The 20,830-nt window shown below is 39.4% G+C and overlaps 1 protein-coding gene across 1 annotated transcript in view; it reads left to right on the forward strand.

Annotated features, from left to right (window-relative positions):
* LOC126419451 (uncharacterized) overlaps positions 1 to 20,830 on the forward strand; it is a 1,200,562-nt gene that overhangs the window by 837,759 nt on the left and 341,973 nt on the right. The window contains exon 6 of the mRNA XM_050086638.1: positions 10,822 to 11,037. Within this exon, the coding sequence (XP_049942595.1) occupies positions 10,822 to 11,037 (216 nt within the window). The remainder of the gene's footprint in view (positions 1 to 10,821; positions 11,038 to 20,830) is intronic.

Genomic DNA, 20,830 nt, shown 5'->3' on the forward strand with positions numbered 1-20,830 from the left:
TTTGCAATTTCCACTTGGAAACTGGTTTAAATAGAGTTGAATTTACTGACAGCAGCAATTCCTGTTGGGTTCAAATTGCTTGTCATAGACTAGGCATGGCATTCATCTCTGGTTTCTCTCTCAGTTATTATGTTTTTATGACCACTGTTCTCATGCCCTGTTATGCGGATGCAAGTAGTACACCATTCCTTGTAGGCACAGTGGGCAGTTCATGCTGATATGCCAACAAAACATGCAACTTAATTTACGTTGTGGTCATTGTCATGTCCAAACACAACAGCTTCTTTAAGGTATTCAGGTACATCTCCATGTCAATCCATCTTGTTGTGCTGATTCCATAGAAATGAGTGGCACATACACATCACTTCACATCAGTGCTGCTGGTCATATGACTGTGTGGTACTAATTCTACACTGTATACAGTTCTCCAGTGACATGTATGCTCTTTTGACGTGGTCACTAATATTTTGTCCAGTGAGCTTATATTAATCAACTTCTGTACCAGTACTTCAATGCATAGAGCCCATGCTTTCTTGTCTGCAACAGAAAGTAATTTAAGAGATAACGATATAAGTTACTTATACAGATTGAGTGAACCATGTTACTACCATTCTAGCAGTACATACTTGAAATCCTACCTATATTCCTCTACCCCAGGCACGTAAGCTATACTCACAAGTTTAAGATGCAGTAGTATGTTGTAAATGGTAATATTTCCAGATGTGTTATTCTTTGTCCCATACATCTTCCACCTGTCATTCTTGTTTCTTATACTCCTTATTCTATTTCATTCTTCTTCATGATGTTATGCTTTGAATAGGTAAACAGTTTGAGTGCAACTGTTGCATACTGATAGTAGATGGTAGATATTTTTTCCTCTTCCCATCAACCAGCTTCCATTTATACACATTTGAGACAGTGTGAATTAATTATACAAGTACTAAGTGAAAATTATGTTTCAGTTATATTGAATTCCTGTGCTACTACTCATTGTTGGTACAGTGACTAATGTTACATAGTGGCTTAGACAGTGTAATCGTATTCAAAACTAGGGCTCAAATTCCTGTTCAACCATCTTAAATTTAAAATTTTGCTGTTTCTCTGAACCACATTAGAGAAATTGTACAAATGTTTTTTCTATGAAATCATGACTGATTTTTCTATACTGTTCTACTTAAAGTGAGTAAGTTCTCAATCTCCCGTCTCTGTGTCAGTGCACTATTTTGGTGGAAGATTTCTGATGTGAAACTTCCTGTCAGATTAAAACTGTGTGCTGGACTGAGACTCAAACCCAGGATATTTGCCTTTCATAGGCAGGTGCTCTACCAACTGAGCTGTCCAAGCATGGCTCACAACTCATCCCCACAGCTTTACTTTTGCCAATATGTCATCTCCTGTCTTCTAGACTTTACACAAGTTCCCCAGCAAAACTTGCAGGATTAGCACTCCTGGAAGGGAGGAGAAGAGGTGCTGATGGAAGAAAAGCTGTGAAGAGAGGCTATGTTTTGGCTACTCAGCTGCTAGAGCACTTACCTGCAAAAGGCAAAGGTCCCGAGTTCAAGTCCCATTCTGTCACACAGCTTTAATCTGCCAGGAAAATTCATATCAGTGCGCACTCCATTTTAGAGTGGAAAATTCATTTTGGAAGCATCTCTCAGGCTGTGGCTAAGTCATATCTCCACAATATCCTTTCTTCCAGGAGTGTTAGTCCTGCAACTTCCAAAGGAGAACTCATGTGAAGCTACAAAGGAAAGAGATGAGGTACTGCACAATAATAAGTATTAGGACATAAAAACAGCAACCACAGGAAACACTGTTGAGAATTGTTCTAACTCAGCACACGCTCAGTATGTCCAACATTTTTATTCCTAACTGAAGTTAGCAGTAATCCTGTGGCACATGTCTTCTGTGAATTCACTGAAAGCTTGAAGAATAAGGTGTCTGAGCTCCATTAAATCATGTGGACATTTTGGGAAAATTGTTTCCTTTAGTTGTTGTTGTTGTCTTCAGTCTGAAGGCTGGTTTGATGCAGCTCTCCATGATGCTCTATACTGTGCAAGCCTCTTCATCTCTGAATAACTACTGCAACTTACATCTTCTGAATCTGCTCACTGTGTTCATCTCATGTTCTTCCTCAATGATTCCCCCCCCCCCCCCAAACACACACTTCCCTGCAGTACTAAATTGGTGATCCCTTGATGTCTCAGAATGTGTCCTATCAACTGATACTTCCTCCTAGTCAGGTTGTGCCACAAATTTCTTTTCTCCCCAATTTTATGCAGTACCTTTTCATTCATTATATTCTCTACTTGTCCAATCTTCAGCATTCTTCTGTAGTACCACATTTCAAAAGCTTCTATTCTCTTCTCGTTTAAATTGTTTATTATCCATATTTCACTTCCATACATGGCTACACTCCGCATAAACAAATTCAGTAAAGACCTCCTAACACTTAAATCTGTATTCAGTCTTTACAAATTTCTCTTCTTCAGATATGCTTTTCTTGCCATTGCCAGTTTACATTTTATATCCTCTCTACTTTGTCTATCATCAGTTATTTAACTGCCCAAATAGCATAATGCATCTCCTGCTTTAAGTATTGTTTCCTACTCTAATTCCAAGAGCATCACTTGATTTAATTCAGCTACATTCCATTATTCTTGTTCTGCTTTTGTTGATGTTCATGTTATTGCCTCCTTACATGACACTCTCCATTCTGTTCAACTTCTCTCCCAAATCCTTTTCTACCTCTGACAGAATTACAGTGTCATTGGCAAACTTCAAAGTTTTTTTCTCTCCCTGAACTTTAATTCCTTCTCCAAGTTCTTCTTTACTTTCCAGTACTGCTTGCTCAATGTACAGGTTGAGTAACATCAGGGATAGGCTGTAACCAGGTGTCACTTCCTTCTCAACCACTGCCTCCCTTTCATTCCCTTCAGCTCCTACAGCTGCCGTCTGGTATGTATACAAGTTGCAAATAGCCTGTCGCACCCTGTGTTTTACCCCAGCTACCCTCAGAATTTCAATGAGAATATTTTAGTCAACATTGTCAAAAACTTCCTCTATGTCTACAAATGCTATAAATCTTGGTTTGTCTTTCCTTAACCTGTCTCCTAAGGTAAGTTGTAGGTTGTGCACTGCCTCATGTGTGTCCACATCTGACTGGAATTTAAACTGATCTTCACTGAGGTCAGCTACTACCAGTTTTAATTCTTCTGTAAATAATTCATGTTAGTATCGTGCAGCCATGACTTATTAAGCTGATAGTTTGGTAATTTTCACACCTGTCAGCACCTGCTTTCTTTGGAACTGTAATTATTGTATTCTTCTTGAAGTCTGAAGGTGTTTTGCCTGTCTCATATATCTTGCACACCAGATCTGACAGAATGTTGTCTACTCCTAGGGCCATGGTTAGACTTAAGTCTTTCACTGCTCTATCAAATTCTTCTTGCAGTGTCACGTCTCCCATCTCATCTTCACCTGCATCCTCTTTCATTTCTATAATATTGCCTGCATGTTCATCTCCCTTCTACAGATCCTCTACATCCTCCTTCCACTTTTCAGTTTTCCTTTCTTTGCTTAGGATTGGTTGTCCATCTGAGATCCTGATATTCATGCAGCTGCTTCTCTTTTTCCAAAGGCCTCTTTAATTTTCCTGTAGGCAGTATCTGTCTTTCGTCCTAGTGTTATTTGCTTCTAAATCCTTACATTTGTTCTCTAGTCATTCCTGCAGGGCCATTTTGTACTTCTTGCCAGTCTCATTTTTTAGGCATTTGTATTCACTTTTACGTGCTTAATTTGCTGCATTTTTGTATTTCCTTTTTTTTCCAATTAAATTCAGTATATATTGTATTATCCAAGGATTTCTACTGGGCTTTGTGCTTTTACTTATTTGATTCGCTGCTATCTTCACTATTTCATTTCTTAAAGCTACCCATTCATTTCCAACAAATTTTTCCCCAATGCTCCCTCTAAAACTCTCGACAACCTCTGGTTTTTTCTACTTGCCCAGGCCCCATTTCCTTAATTTCATACCTTTTTTGCAATTTCTTCAGTTTTAGTCTATGGTTCGTAACCAATAAATTGTGGTCAGACTCCACATCTGCCCCTGGGAATGTCTTACAATTTAAAATCTGGTTCTGGAATCTCTGTCTTATCACTACATAATCAGTCTGAAACCTTGCCATATCTCCAGATCTCTACCACATTTACAGCCATCTTTCATGATTCTCAAATGAAGTGTTAGCAATGATTAAATTATTGTCTATGCAAAATTCTACCAGGTGACTTCCTCTTTTATTCCTTTTCCCCCAGTTCATATTCACCTTCAGTTTTTTCTTCTCTTCCTTTTCCTACTATCAGATTCCAGTCCCCCATTGCAATTAAATTTTCATCTCCCTTAACTGTTTGAATAATTTATTTTATCTCATGATACATTTCTTCAATTTCTTTGTCATACGCAAAGCTAGTTGGCACATAGACTTGTATTGCTGTAGTGGGGTTGGTCTTTGTATCTATTTTGGCTATTATAATGCATTCACTATGCTGTTCATAGCAGCTTACCCACATTCCTATTTTCTTATTCATTATTAAACCTACTCCTGCATTTCTCCTATTTGATTTTGTATGTATAATCCTGTATTCACCTGACCAGAAGTCCTGTTCGTGATGACACTGAACTTCATTCATTCCCACTATATCTAACTTCACCCTATCCATTTCCCTTTTGAAATTTTCTAACTTGCCTGCCTGATTAAGGGATCTAACATTCCACACTCCAATCCATAGAACACCACTACTCAGCAGGATGTCGTAATCAAGAGATAATGACAACCTCCTGAGTATTTCATGCCTGGAGATCCAAATGGGGGAGTATTTTACCTCCAGAGCATTTTTTCCAAGAGTACGCCATCATCATTTAACCATACAGTAGAGCTGGTTACCCTTGGGAAAAAATATGACTGTTATTTTCCCCTTGGTTTTAGCTACATGCAGTTCCAGCACTGCAAGGCTGTTTTGGTTGATGTTCCAAGGCCAAATCAATCCATCATCCAGACTGTTGCCCCAGCAGCTACTGTAAAGGCTGCTGCCCCTCTTCTGGCCTCTCAACAGATAGCCCTCTTATGTAGTTGCAACTAAGGTAATGTTATCTGTGTAGATGAGGCACACAAGCCAGCCAATGAATGGCAAGCTCCATGGTCCATGGACCCTCCAAAGAAAGGAGTCACATGGGTTGAGGTCTGGACTATTGGGGGATTAAAATTCTCTGTCACTGAAAAGACTTGGAAATCTGAGTGAAGTAACTTGCTACTCAAAGCAATTGTGTAAGAAATCCAATACAGTGTTTGTAGTATGGAGCCTTCATCCATACTGCATGAACCTCTGTGTGTTGAAGGGCAACACAGCAGCAGGAAACTGTGGAACAAAGTTTTGCAGAGCACACTCAAATAATGTTCACTGTTCACTGTTCACAAAAAAGGTCCAATAAGTCTGTGACTGAAAATTGGGACTCACAGTATAATCCTCAGAACATGATATTGTCATTCATGAAGAACCTGCAGGTTTTCAGCATACCTTTTGTTTGCTGACTATGCCATCCAAATTAAAATGCACCATGTCTGAAGACTAAACATTGTTGAGAATTTGTTCTGTATCCTTGACCCAGTGGCAAACAGTAGGCTCTGTTTTGCAGTGAGCTTCTGAACAGAGGTCATCTTGTATGGCCAAGGACTTCAAAGAATCCATTGAACAGAACGTCAGGATATGCCTAATTGCACTGCTGCATTTCTGCATGATTTTCCGTGGCTTCTTGGTAGAGCAAGTCTTACCAAGTCAATGTTCTCCAGCAAATAAACAGGCTTTGGCTGAGATTACTTTGCTTCCAATATTGACCCTTCCTGTTCAAACGGATCATACAGCCTGTGAATGGTTCTCTTGGAAGGGGCCCACCATGGCCCTGACATTTGTCTAACCACTTCTGAGCAGCAACAGGACTTATATTTCATTAAAAAGCCAATTTCTGCTGGGTTGTTAGTTGTTCATGTTGTAAATGCTAGTCTCCTAGTGGTGGTATTATGAATTATGCTTCATTTTGTAACTCGTTTGTTTCCCCCAGCTCTACTGCTACTGCTTTTGAGATGCTCAATGGGATATCTAGTGTGATTCACAAACTAAGTACAAAACAAATTGTAACATCTTTTGTGTGCTGCCCTGTAGTATAAATAGAAATGAATTACTTTTTTTTCAGAATGGGTATACGTAATTTTTTGTTTTATACTTTGTAATACATTCATTTACCACCATCTGAAATTGTTTAAAGCAAATTTTCTTGATTGTTGTGATGAAGTATTTGATAGTGAGTGACAGTTAAACGAATTCAGAAGCTATTTTCACCTTTAGAGACATGTGAATTCTGGAGCCACATAGTCTTCCACAGTATTGGCATACAGTTTTGTAATACATGTGTTCTCTCCTGAATTGCTTGTGAATAATCTATTAGGCTTCAGAAGGAATAATCCAACCACTACAGTAGTTTTTAATAATTATTAATTATTACTGATTTCATCTCAAAATGTCTGATTCCACTACCTAAATCTCTGATCTGTTGCAGCACAATATAAAGTGTATAACATTGGCAAAACTAATTTTAAAAGCAAGACATCAGTATTACTTCTGGGAAACATCTTGTTTTCCGCAGAAAGACTTATTTAGGAGCTCATAGGTTATATTTGGCAGAAGCATTACATACTTAGATCTGTAATGAACTATATTATTTTGTTGTCTTCTTTCTGTACTGTGATGTATATTCATATATAAATGACAAGCTTACAGCCATGTCTTGTTCTTAGACAGTACAGCCATATATGGATGCTGAATAGTTTGTTAACTGACTTGCGTCATGTCGTCATGAAATATTGAGCAAATTTGCCACAGGACATGCAGTTGTCTAAGCTGTGGACACCAACAGGGTGTCCACTCTCTTGTGTCCTATTTGGAATTGACACATCTCTACTCTATTGTCTTTAAAGTTGGTGTACAAAATGAACAGTGTGTTATTCCTCATGCCATCACCATGCTGATCACTTGGATGCAGTTACCTACCGGTATTTAAGGCTTTTGTATGTTTATATATAAACTTCTCTTTGTAATACACCATGATCCTGGATCTCGTTAATCTCTAAATTCGTGGCTTCAAAGTTGATTTATTCAAACAGTGGAAAATCCAGGATGGACTGTAACAATATTATGAAAAGGAAAGCTGCCACATGCCATATAGCGGAGATGCTGAGTCACAGATAGGCACAACAAAAAGACTGTCACAAATAAGCTTTTGGCCAAAGAGGCCTTTGTCAAAAATAGACACAGCTGAAGCCGTGTATTTCAGTAAGAAGTATGCGCCTGGAACTGTTGAATTCAACTTATAAACCTTTCACATTGTCAAATAAGCAATGATATGAGATACAAAACAAAACAAAAATCTCTGCAGACAGGCTTAAGATTTGCTATCAGCATGCTTGTATTGTCACCAAGCCTTATAGTGAATTGGAATAAGATTCCTGTAAGCATGCCACTTTGTTTATCTAAGCAGTTAGATGCACAGTACCTAATTTCATGTTTTGCACATTCAAAAAGTGAGGCATGACTCATTTATATTCTGTTCAGTCTAATAAATATAAGTGACATCCAATCAAATAGAAGTGATGTATAATCATAAGCAGAACAAACATGTGGTACCCGTGTAAAATCAACAGAAGAACTTTTTCCCCGAATTGTATATAATGCAAAATCATTCAAATAAGAACACATTAAAAGTTCTGTAAATTAATACTACCATAACTGGCAGGTATCATGTGAAATGAACTATGTAGAGCAATAGAATCTGCTAACAAATTTTCTTTTCATAGTGTTAGTTCTCTCTCTCTCTCTCTCACACACACACACACACACACACACACACACACACACACACTCCCAGAACTAGTACTATTTGTATCACACTGTTTTAGGAAAATTTGACTGCATTCATAGATTTTTTGTGAGATAGATTTGAAAAATGATAATGCAGGGTTGACAGTTGAATCATTTTGAGGATTTTCTAAGGATCTTCACATTTTAACCACTCTTGCTAGTACATATACTGTGTAATAGTACAAGCAGCTGAAAATGCAAGCAATTGTTTTTGGGATATTCAGTTTTGTTTTATTGTTTGACAAGATGCTGCAAATAGTATACTAAGAATATTGATGGATAGTGAAACACTGCACATATAAGGGTGGACTCATCAATAGTTTCCCAACTTACGCCATTTGATCCAGAATACTATGTGTAGGGCCGGTAGGTAATATGACTGTGCCTGCATCCATGACCACAGCATCAGAGTTTAGTAGCTAACAAATTTATCTGCTGCATGCTGTTATGAATTGGTACTTACTTGACATTAAATTATAATAATTTCTTCAATCACAATTCTCTCTCTCATTTAACTCCTTTCAGACCTGGACCCACTCTTAGCTGTAACAATGATGATAATCATAAATTGAAGACTTATTTATCTTATGATGTTACTGAATATAATTTTAACCATTCTTGTCACCTTAAGTACCTTTCTGTTTTTCTGTCCTTCCAACTCTGTTTCTCACACCATTTTTATTTTGTGGGTTTCCTAAATGAGGTTACCATTCAGGAGGACACTGGTTCAAACCTACAATCAGCCATCCTGATTTAAGTTTTCTCTGATTTCTATGAATTGCTTCAGGCAAATGCCAGGAAGTTTCCTTTGAAAGGGCATGGCCAACTTCCATCCCCATCCTTCCCTTATCTTATGGGACCAATGACCTTGCTGTTTGGTGCCCTCCCCCAGATCAACAAACCAACCAGTAAGGTTAGCTGGAATAGTTTCCCTTTTCAATGTGACAGGCAGCTTAAACTGTGATCCCTCCTTTCAGATTGGAAAGAACTGAACAGCCAAGGCTGCACATCATTACATACTTAGTACCTTGAAAAGAGATTGTGGCAAGACTAGCTAGCAGTGGATGTTTTATGTCAAATGTGGTAAATCCGATGGCAGAAAGATTAAGGTGGTATGCTGCATATTCAAGCTACAAATTGGTTCAGCAGGGCAGGCAGTAGGAGGGAGAGAGAAGCATTCAACAGATCCTTACTATTATGACACTTAATCACATTTTGTTAATGTCCTATTTCATCCCACTCTGCATTGGAGTGTATACTGATCTGAAACTTCCTGGCAGATTTAATCTTCCGGGAAGCTTATTTACTTGCTAGTTCCAAGGGCCTTTCATTTCAGATCTTATACTCTCCTTTCTCTTTGCTCTATTTTCTGAACATTTCCACCCCTCCACAACCTTTCAGAATTTTCCCTTCTGTTGTTGCTTCAGCTGCATAGGAGGGAGCAGTTCACATAATCCTGTGATTGATTTTCAGGAGTGACTGTTAGATGTGCCATTTGTTTCAGTGGTGTACTTGTTGCAATTTTTTTTAAGTCAATCGTTTTTATATTAACAGTATTTATGACAGAATATACTCTCAACAATAAAGGGAATGGCATTGACACACACTATTGAAACGTGTATAAAATATTTTTGGTCTTTTTCTTGGGTCAAACTCACATCAAAACTGGATGTTCAAATGGTTTCAGTCACCATCATCATTCTCAGGAGCAACTTATTGTAGCCACTGCTAGTGAGATCACCTGTTATAAAAGACTGTTGATGATGAAAAAGGTAGAATTCATAAAAAAAATTAGTTTTGCTGAAATCTGATATATTATCTTACACAAGGATGCTGTTGCAAAATACATCATTGTCACACTTCCATCTTGTACTTTATCTACCACCATTGTGAAGCTCTCTATCATACACTTGTGTGATGGTGCTTGGCGGCAGAAGAAATTTATATCACTAGTATTTCACAAGTAGAGAGAGGAAAGGTGGTGGCATAACTCCCTGATCGCCACACTTTGTGCCAATGTCTCGGACAGTGTCCAAATCTTTCTACCATGTCTCATAGAGTAGTGGCATTTGAGATTCTTAATATCCATTAGATAAGGACCTAAGTTCAGCAGACCCCCAGTTGCTACCCACGTAGAGTAAGTTATTCACTCCCTTATGTTGTCATCATCATTGTCATCATCATCAATAACAACAACAATAATAATAACAAATACTCACTGCCACACACTGTAAACTGTCTTGCAGTATGCAGTCTAGTCTCAGCTGCTAGAGGCAATGATCTAGTGTGTGTGTGTGTGTGTGTGTGTGTGTCCACCATATGGTGAGTAGCAATCTGTCCTTTTTTATAATATTGTCATTATTCTACCCTGGATTTTCCATTGTTATAGTGTAGATGTATATTATGAAGACTACTCTGAATATCAGATATAGGATATTACACATTTCTTACTTCTCATCGTGTGTTGTACCTCTGTGTTTTTTAAACTTCTCAATATTATAAATTTGTAAAAGCATTAGATTCAACATTGTTTTTAAATTTGTGTGTGTTTTGTGCTCATTTTGCTCTTATTTTGGCATCTGGCAAGTGGATGTTCTCTTCCTATCAAAAATTTTAGCATTTACTTGCAATATTTGTTGTTGTATCCATAATGGATTGGTAGAAATTCGTTAGCATTTCTGGAATATTTATATTTTGTTGCAGGACAATTACTCAGTTTTTATTTCCACTAACTTAATGTAGTGACAGAATTTTATTTGTGATTATAAGATCATACATTTTAAATGCTGTCAATCTGTTGAATACGTCCTTTAATTTTGTTTACAACCTCTAATCAAAAGTTATATCTTCTAGGAGTGCCCACAATGTTTGAAGACATTGGCACCACAGGATTTGGGTGTTGTGGCACCTAAATTTGGTGATCGCACTTTGTGGCACCCAGCTTGCTTCACATGTACAACTTGCAAGGAGCTGTTGGTTGACTTGACTTACTGTGCCCATGATGATCTGCTCTACTGCGAGAGGCATTACGCTGAGCAGCTCAAGCCACGCTGTGCTGCTTGTGATGAGGTAGGTGGAACTTTCCATTTATAGTTCATGATTTGTGTGTTATCTGACAACGCAACAACGTGTATTAAACAATAATGAAAGAAACTAATTAAGAAATAATAGAAACTGATGCAAGAAACTAAGTAGAAAATACTGAGAAGTCAAGAGGAGGTCAATAACTCATTGATGATGCCTGAGAAGGGAAAATGGGGAGTCATATAGTAATGGAACTTAAAATTAGTACATTTTGCTACCCATAATTTACTTTTGTAGGTGAGTTTCTAGTACTGTTAAAAAGTGTCACCCATAGCCCATCAGAGCATAGTCATACAATTGTAAGAGTAAAGTTACTTACATCAAAATTGTTACTGGTGGAGGGTAAGTTTAAATCATAATTACAAAGCCACATTTGCAGCTACTTAAAGGTTTGTAAATGAATTCTTGGAGGAGGAGGAGGACTAGGCAGTTGGGATAATACGTCACGCACAGCACTACAGTACGGTAAGGTATTAATTCGCTACGTGTAGTAGATTGCAGAGATGGAATGCTAACGTTTCTTATTACTTCTACATTCTAATTATTTTTCTTCGTCCAGACAGCTGTGAATAGTTACTATCATTAACCGATCCGAGCTTGATTATTCCTTTGTCGCACAGTGAGTTACAAAGGCGTCCGATGTATGTCTTGTTGCTGCTGCTCTCTAGCGGTATTTCGCTGAACTACTCTGTGGTTCTGCCGGCCTCAACAGCCAACGATGCCTTGGAGACCTGTCTGTACGACTTTCATCGAAGTGTTTACTATAACAGATCGTCAGAACGACCTTCCAGATCATCAATTTTTTCATTGTATACACTTTTTATTGCTTCAAATTAAACTTTGAATTGATATTTGTTCCAAGGACTTCTCTGTTAAACCACAAATACTGGTACCCGTTTAGGATCTCAAAATAGTTTGTTGCTGGAAAGAAACAAATATAGAGTAGGGTAACTATAAGAGTTACAAGGCTGCTAAAATGGCCCGAAATGCACCAGTCAGCGAAAACGGGTAACACTCTCAATGCTAATAAAGTGTACCGACCACAGTATTCCAAAGGCTTCATTGGATTCACTGGCACGCAATGCATTTTTATTCATTTATTTTTACGCAAATCTTATGTCTGGATCAACATTCTACTTTATCCTCCAAATATAAATTTCATATGCGCTGGATCAACATTATACTTTATCCTCCAAATATAAATTTCATATGCGCTACATAAATAGATTTTTTTGAAACTTAATAACGGTTACTGTTGGGAACAGAGGTAGTTTCACGCGGGGTGAGGAGGGGCAAACTTCAAACTTCGACTCCCTCACGAAGGACAGTCCAAAGATTTTCGTACTGTTTTTCTGTTTTAGCTGAATTACTAAAAAAGCAAAATATGCAGACTTAAAATAGAGCGCACTGGTCGCTCAAAAGGATTGAAGCAACGCAGGTGGCCGCTTGGAGCGCCAACATGAGAGGGGCGCTAGAGGCGCCCCTAGTGCCGAATTTTTACACAAGGTCTCCCAGAATCATTAATGAAAACAAACCATTTTATTTTTAGAAGACCTACCAAGAGCCCAAAGAACGGCACCTAATGTATGAGGGAGGGAGGGCACGGGGTAAATGATCATGTTGCTTAAGTGGGAGACATGTTCTCCAACCGGCTACGGTTACTTATTGTGGACACTACCAGCATTATAAAGGACCTCAGCTTGTATTCCACTAAGAGCTGCATTTCTCAACTCCCAAACATCTCCATTTTAATGTCAAAATAATCACTTTGATATTGTCAACTCTGTCCCATCTCTCTCTCTATTAATGCTTCGTCTTGGCTCTTCTCGTTTCTGTCAGTGTTCTGCGTTGGATAACTCTTTTTTTTTTTTTTTTTAATTATTGCTTGTGTATTATAGATACTTACGGGAACACCGTTAAAATAGTATTGTATTAGAGATGATTTTCTCGTCAAATTGTATTCTAATTTTTTACTTATTTCGGCGTCCTCGAGTTGTTTGGGTTTAGTTGCCTAAACCCAAAACTTCGTCAACTAATGCAAGAACGTCGTAAGTTACCTCAGTGTTCCCTTTCAACACAATGAGTATAGGCCGTTTTAGTTTGACTGCAGTTTCTTCCCAGGCCTTCACCACACTAGTGCTCTTGAGGTTGCTCATTTATTGTAGAATTTCTGTAGCTGTTACATCAAAGTAGTGTCATCTTCACCTCACAAACATAGAAACCACGAGGATAAAAGTACAGTGCGATTTAAGTATATTTGACAGCTGGCGAGCTGGTCCGCTCCTGCCAGCAGGACGCCAAAGTGAGCCTGACATTGTCGGTAATCACGCTGTTGCCACTTAAAGCTACGCGATGAAGTGTGCCTGGTGTTCTCGAGTAGAAAGCACTTCCGGGCGCGAAATTTCGCCTGTTTCGATAAAGAACCTAACTCCGGTCTTCATTAAAATTTAGAGCAGATATATAAGATGGTTAGAGACACTATAGAAATCAATGCCATATGTGAATTTCAGATTTTTACGCCATATTTGTAGGTTTAAAGTGATTGTCTTTTGCCGCGGAGGGCGGAGTGCTAAGGCGGCTGACTGCAGACACCACTTACTGTGACAGTGTTCCGACTTTGGGACTCAAATGTCGAGATTCAACTACTTAATAGAGTCTAGGACGCATGCACACAATCATTTCAGCGACGCTCCATATGCGAACAGAATTACACAGAAAGTGGCTCGGAACAATATTAGTACGAATTACCTTTGAAATGCAATGTTCTTGGGCTTGCACAATATGTGTGTAGATTGCGAGGCAAGGAACTGATAAAGATACGGAAGGTAACAGCGCACTTAATTAATGATAACCACAGCTCTGGTGTACGTGTCGCCCAAATGTGACTTTTAGGTAGTTTTCCACACTCATCTGGTCAGCTGGCGAGTTGGTTCCCTACATACGCCCTTAAAACACGATTGACAAGCGTTAAAAATGTAATATAGATTGAACAAATAATTATTAGTCTTATTGGCAGATTATTTATTTATGTATGTATTGCAGCAGTTAACAATGTGTAAGGATTGTTAAGCTCACGATGTCATTTTACTAGCGACGTGTTTCGATCCACTAGAGCTAATAATCAGGCAACAAGAAATACAAATTACTTACATATTATTTGCCCTACTAATAGTGTTAGCTAGGTGATCGCTAATTTATTGCACCGCCAATGTCTTCAGTGGGTACAAAACATACGCCTCCGTGCATGCAAAGGGAAAAGATGTACGAAATACTTATTGCCAAAGGCAGTGCTGTGATGTACCGGTTATTGATTCCAGTATGCTGGTGACACGTACGTCTACTGGTTGCAGCTTTGGTCCAGCATCTTCCCTCGCTTGCGCAGTGCTTTTCAAGACCCTGGCAACGCAACAAATTAGCTGTAACCTAGTTCATAGTATTTGTAGCATAAATAATATGCAAGTGGTCTGCGCGCAGCGACGTTTGATGGTGAGCACTAGCGGCTCGAAACGCGTCGCTATCATCTTAATGTCGTAAGATTAATAATCCGTAATCACCGTGACTAGTTGCCTGATTTTACATATGGGGTGCTCAGTGTACAAAGGGAACAAGCCACAAAAAAAGTTTTAAGTAAAATATACAAAGTTTTTGCGGAATAATTAATTGCAGGAAAAAAGTTTACACCATTTTAGAAAGTTTGAATGATACAAGATATTTTGTATCATGTATTCTCAAAATGCAGAAGGGAAAATTTAAGTGCCACTCCATGTTACTTTGAATATAAAAGTACAATAAAATTTTGGGCTTTCTTTCGTGCACTGTATGTATTGTAATTGTATCTTCCTCTTCATTCTGGTCTTCACGTTCCACTGAGGAAACGGCAAACAAAATGTATTTCTAGTTTATATAATTAAAATTTTAGTCCCTGTATCTGCGTATAACAAATATGTCCAAATAGAAAGTTAAGTAATCCACATTCACAGAAAATTTATTCACTTTTGTCTGTTTGCTCTGGTAAAGCTGAGGAAGCTCTTGTGGCAGAATCGTAATGTAGGTTCTTGAAAAAATGGTGATGCACAGGTGGAATGCATAGCAGTAAATCTTCCATGCGCTTTTTGTTCTCTTTTGCTACTGGTCGACGTTTGGTATAAAGAGACCTCTGCTGGGTGTTACAAAAGTATGTTATGGTATGGCCATGCTTCTTCTCAAGTCAGTTTCGTAAAATTGCACATCAGGGTTCAGAGTCGGCCTAAACAGCAGGGTAAAAGAAGATTCTACTTCATAATGTAACCATCTCATGGTCAGCAGTTGATGCCATAACCATCAATCATTTTTTTATGTTTATTACTGAATTCTTCAAGTTCCTGGAGCATAAAAAGTCTGAGAATTTCATTGCAATGACCTGAAATCGGGGGACGTTTTCTTTGCTTGTCATACGATATCCATCCAATCATTTGGTGTGTAAATGTGCGAAATTTTCTTACTGGCTTTCTCCACTGACCCAAAATCACTATCATTAGGTAAGTAAGAATCTGCTGATACCGAGAATTTGTGATCATTGGCTAAGACTTCATGAGAGACCATGACAATTTAATATTCATGTTTTGGTCGGTACAAAAGTCTGAATATAAGATTATTTTATTATGTGTAGAATTTACACATCCTTACAGATCTCGCTCCAGTCCTTAAGAAACATTTGAAGCTAACGCCTTTACTATTTTCAGAACCAAATCTTTTACCAGACCCTATAATCTGACTTGACTGAACAAGTCCTGAAGATACACAAGTTGCTGGCTGTAGTTACTAAGTTTCCAGAAAGAATGAAATATGTTTTCTCTCTCTTGTTCTTTAAGTTTTGGCATTGCGACATGTTACAGGGTGCATTAGCAGAAAGACTATTACCTGAATATTTTACAACCTTCCTTGTAGTATACTACTGACCACAGTTCCGCTGCCATTGACCAGTACACCTCTTCTATTTCTCTGGATGTCGAGAACGTCTTGTCCCTCTGCTCGCTGCTCTTCCTCAGTATCTGTGTCCCCTCCCGTGCTAAAATAACATACAATGACTGTGAAAGTACCATAAAATATAATCAGATGTTTAAACTCAGCAACCAAGTCTGGTTATTATATAGTTAGTTAATTCTCACTTACCAAATGTACAAAGTAATTATTAGCTTCTCTGAGCTCTAACGCTGATATTCCGATGCATTATCTTCCATAACTTCAGACGAGTCACTCATAATCATCAATCCCCTTTTTATAGCTTTTACAACGCTAAAACAAACCACGCAAACTGTGACAATGGACATTTTCCCAATGTGTTCTGAACAAGGGACTGCTCCTCTTCGACAACGGTGTTGCCAATCCTAGAGCAGATATTTACAACATCTGGACTGGAAACTTTTATACTCTGAAAGCAGCTTTGTGAATGGTACTTAAAAGTGGAAAAAGCCCAAACTGTCCAAAAACAGGCTTTATTTCCACGTGCTTTGAACGCCCCATATGTCCTTTCGAATGAACAAAGTTTGCACTTCCTTCTCCTTTAAGGTAACTGGTGACTGTGTCGACAGAGAGAGCATCCTGCTACAGAAGTGCTAGTAAACTTACTGTCTGATCACAGATAAAGATTTGATCATTATTAGCGCATCTTTGAGGTTCGCCGATGACATTGTAATTCTGTCAGAGACAGCAAAGGACTTGGAAGAGCAGTTGAACGGAATGGACAGTGTCTTGAAGGGAGGGTATAAGATGAACATCAACAAAAGCAAAACAAGGATAATGGAATGTAGTCGAATTAAGTCGGGTGATGCTGAGGGAATTAGATTAGGAAATGAGACACTTAAAGTAGTAAAGGAGTTTTGCTATTTGGGGAGCAAAATAACTAATGTTGGTCGAATTAGAGAGGATATAAAATGTAGACTGGCAATGGCAAGGAAAGCGTTTCTGAAGAAGAGAAATTTGTTAGCGTCGAGGATAGATTTAAATGTCAGGAAGTCGTTTCTGAAAGTATTTGTATGGAGTGTAGCAATGTATGGAAGTGAAACATCGACGATAAATAGTTTAGACAAGAAGAGAATAGAAGCTTTCGAAGTGTGGTGGTACAGAAGAATGCTGAAGATTACATGGGTAGATCACATAACTAATGAGGAAGTATTGAATAGAATTGGGGAGAAGAGGAGCTTGTGGCACAACTTGACTAGAAGAAGGGATCGGCTGGTAGGACATGTTCTGAGGCATCAAGGTATCACCAATTTAGTATTGGAGGGCAGCGTGGAGGGTAAAAATCGTAGAGGGAGACCAAGAGATGAATACACTAAACAGATTCAGAAGGATGCAGGCTGCAGTAGGTACTGGGAGATGAATAAGCTTCCACAGGATATAGTAGCATGGAGTGCTGCATCAAGCCAGTCTCAGGACTGAAGACCACAACAACAACAACAACAACAACAACATGACGTTATGGGACTGAGGCCCGGAACCGAAGAAGAATATTTAAATAGTGTTGCTGGTCCTCCGCATAAATTCCACAGACTGAGGTCTATAAGAAACACTGTATAGTCTAAATTGTCGACTGTGGAATTTTCTCAAACATTTATAGACCCTGAAATATCAGTTTATTAATGCCGAATTCTTACCGGCGGCTTCCAAAGAACTCGGAAATTGCATCACTCGCATCCCACTGGTCTGTCACTGAGATGGACTCCTCCGCCAACTCCCACTTCGCGTGCGTGGGAGTGCGTGTCCCGTGGGCAGCGCTATTCCCGCCGCGTCCCGAAATAGTGGCCAGGACCCGGGACAGCGAGAGCGGCGGTCGTCTTCCATTCACCACTCAACGGCCGCCGTCTCGTTAGAAGAAGCCGTCGCTCGTAACTTGCTACACAGGCGAAGCATCAGTCTGGCGGCCTGGTTTTGTGGCGGGAAAGAGGGCGACGGTCGTAAGTTACCGGGAAAAACCGGGTTGCTGGTGTCCGACGAACGCTGACCGGCCTACCCCCGGGATGTTTGCCTGGAGACTTCATTTCGGACCGGATACGTAGCTTGCTCCGGGCACAGAGAAGTACCGACATCTTCGTTTTGGGGAATGTTAAATGAGCAGCATAGAATAACAATTTTTAACGCTAAATTCGTACTTCAGCAATGACGAAGACCTAATTATTCATTTGTTTCGACCTGCTTTCCCTGGCAGCTCAAGCTATTCGTCTTACATCGGCGGATAATTTAATCAACAGGGGCAGAAGACCTAGCTTAAAGGGTGGGATCCGGCGTAAAGTTTACCTAATCCTCTGACTACCATCTGGACATATATGTCTCACGATAGATTATCAGAGAACAGTGGAAATTGGTTCTCGTTATTGTCACGTGTCGACATTGCACTGATAAGGGTAAAGCCTGCTGATAGTCTGCAGATTTCTTATAATTACAGTTTACGCCTGTAGATTGTGCTGTCTTGAAGTTTCACTGTTAACCCTCTGCTCTATATTGCAGCATCACTTTAGCTCACATCTGCAGATACGCAACCCAAAGAACAGATCTGTAAAGCGGGCTGCCGTCGATCTTTCCCGGACGTACCGTGTCAACGAATTGAACGCACTTATTGACGTTTACCTCGTTACAAATAAAGTCCACATTGTGCACCTGTAATATAGGTTACAAATTTGGAGAGAGGCTCTAACCACTTAGTTTTTGAGCAGACGTCGTCTGAAACCCCTGTTCGTAACTATGAGTATCTCTGTAAGTCTGCGTTGGAAAACGAAATGGCGGGAAATACTTTTTTCACCATACGATGAAGGTTTTCACGACTGAAAGCCCTATCTGCTGACGAATAAGCTGGGTTGTATGGTCGTAATTCAGGAAACTTTCTCATTCCTAATGTTTCGTCCAGAGCCGTGCTGCACATCATTAGAGATGCTGTTTCTTCCACTGAGTCTTGCAGACGAGTCTTGCAGACTATGTACGAGACATTAGAAACGGAAAGATTTCATAGACGGGCCGGCCGCGGTGGCCGAGCGGTTCTAGGCGCTTCAGTCCGGAACCGTGCGACTGCTACGGTCGCAGGTTCGAATCCTGCCTCGGGCATGGATGTGTGTGATGTCCTTAGGCTAGTTAGGTTTAAGTAGTCCTAAGTTCTAGGGGACTGATGACCTCAGATGTTCCATAATGTTCAGAGCCATTTGAACCATTTCATAGACCACGACAGGGGAAGATTCATATTGTTACTTTTTACTATGAGACTAATTAAAATAACTGTACATTACCGTCTTTTACTCTGAAAAAAGAATGTAGTCAAAGGGTTAAATCAAGTCGCGAAACATCTCAAAGCTCTATCTATGCTCATAGATAAGTGGCTGTTAAGAAGCTTTCTAGCTAGCGAAGGGCATTTTCTCACGGAATTTTCCTCACTACAAATTTTTTTCACGGTATGAAATAGTCTTTGTGTTGCATTTGAATTTCTGTTGAGTGTTTTATTACTTAGCGACGCCGGAAAAAAAATTCCGAGGTCGCCGTGCAACTTGTACCGTTCATAGTTTGGCTGGAGTCCAAAAACTGAACAACGAAATCTGCGCTCGATACCTGTCTAACGTAAGACAAAACCTGAAGGAAGACAGGCGCTTGGAGCCTTTGCGAAATGTTCATCCAGGCACTTAACTTCGCTTCGTCAGGGTAAAGAAAATAAGGAGAGTGGAGGGGACAAGGATGATGAAAGGAATTGGCTTTGTCCTTTTCGAATGAACCATCGTAGCATTCGCCTTAATCAATTTGAATTTCTTTCCTCCCGATTTAAACCTACTGTCTTAACCAATGCAATAATTCTCTCGGTATCCTATCTTAGTTGCAAATGATATGTGCTTGAAAACGCTCAGAGTGTTTAGTATTTTTACGGTCGGTAGGTAAAGCATTTAAACAGCGATTTGGACAGTAATATTCGTATGGTAAGGCTCTGCAGACGGTTTCTCTGTGGCGGATCCATTTGTAACCAACAAGATCGTTCTTGAGTTGTAAGCAAGTTGTATTTTTAGTAACAAGAAGAACACATGACCTTCACTACTTATCACTGTAGCTTTTTGTAGCTCACTATTTGCTCAATGACGTAAAAATTTGGCAGATAGCAGGGCAGATTTTAAATCTACACTGAAATCATTTTATCTTTGCAACTATTTCTGTTCTACACATTGCTTTCATTGTTAAATTTATGTGTGTTTACCAGTCTTGTGAATAAAATCAACGTTAATTTTTAGTAAAATTTAATCCTCTGCAGTATTTAATAATCACTAAATGACCAACATGTAACCATAAACCAACCGCACATAGGTCGTTCTTAAACTGACTTGTTCCACGTCATTGCCACAATACCTGTGCGAATGATCCGAGGAAGATACAACTCAGTATTTGCATTCACCCGAAAGCGAAGGAAACGCTTCACACAGGCGCTGCAGACGTTAAGAAAAGACTTTGTTTCCTTCGATAGCGCCATTCGTCTTATCGATAGGTGTTTGTTTCAGCAAGTATTTGTTTTGTTAATTCAGTGGTTTTTTTTTTAATATATCTCGGCAATAGAGCGTTTGTACCACATAACGTTGGGAACACGGGCGGCAGGAAGGCAGATAATCTTACTGTAGGAACGCAGGTAGGGGATTGGCGCGTAACCTTGTGGGCGTCCTTGCGGGACCGCCAGCTAGTTTTACGGGATGTTTAGTTTCGTGATTGCCAGGGGAGTAGAAGAAAACGGGTGTTGGCAGGCCGCCCCGGGTGTCGTGAATCAGCGCCGCCCGCGCCTCCG

The sequence above is a fragment of the Schistocerca serialis genome, chromosome 9 (assembly GCF_023864345.2).
Source record: "Schistocerca serialis cubense isolate TAMUIC-IGC-003099 chromosome 9, iqSchSeri2.2, whole genome shotgun sequence".
Taxonomy (NCBI): domain Eukaryota; kingdom Metazoa; phylum Arthropoda; class Insecta; order Orthoptera; family Acrididae; genus Schistocerca; species Schistocerca serialis.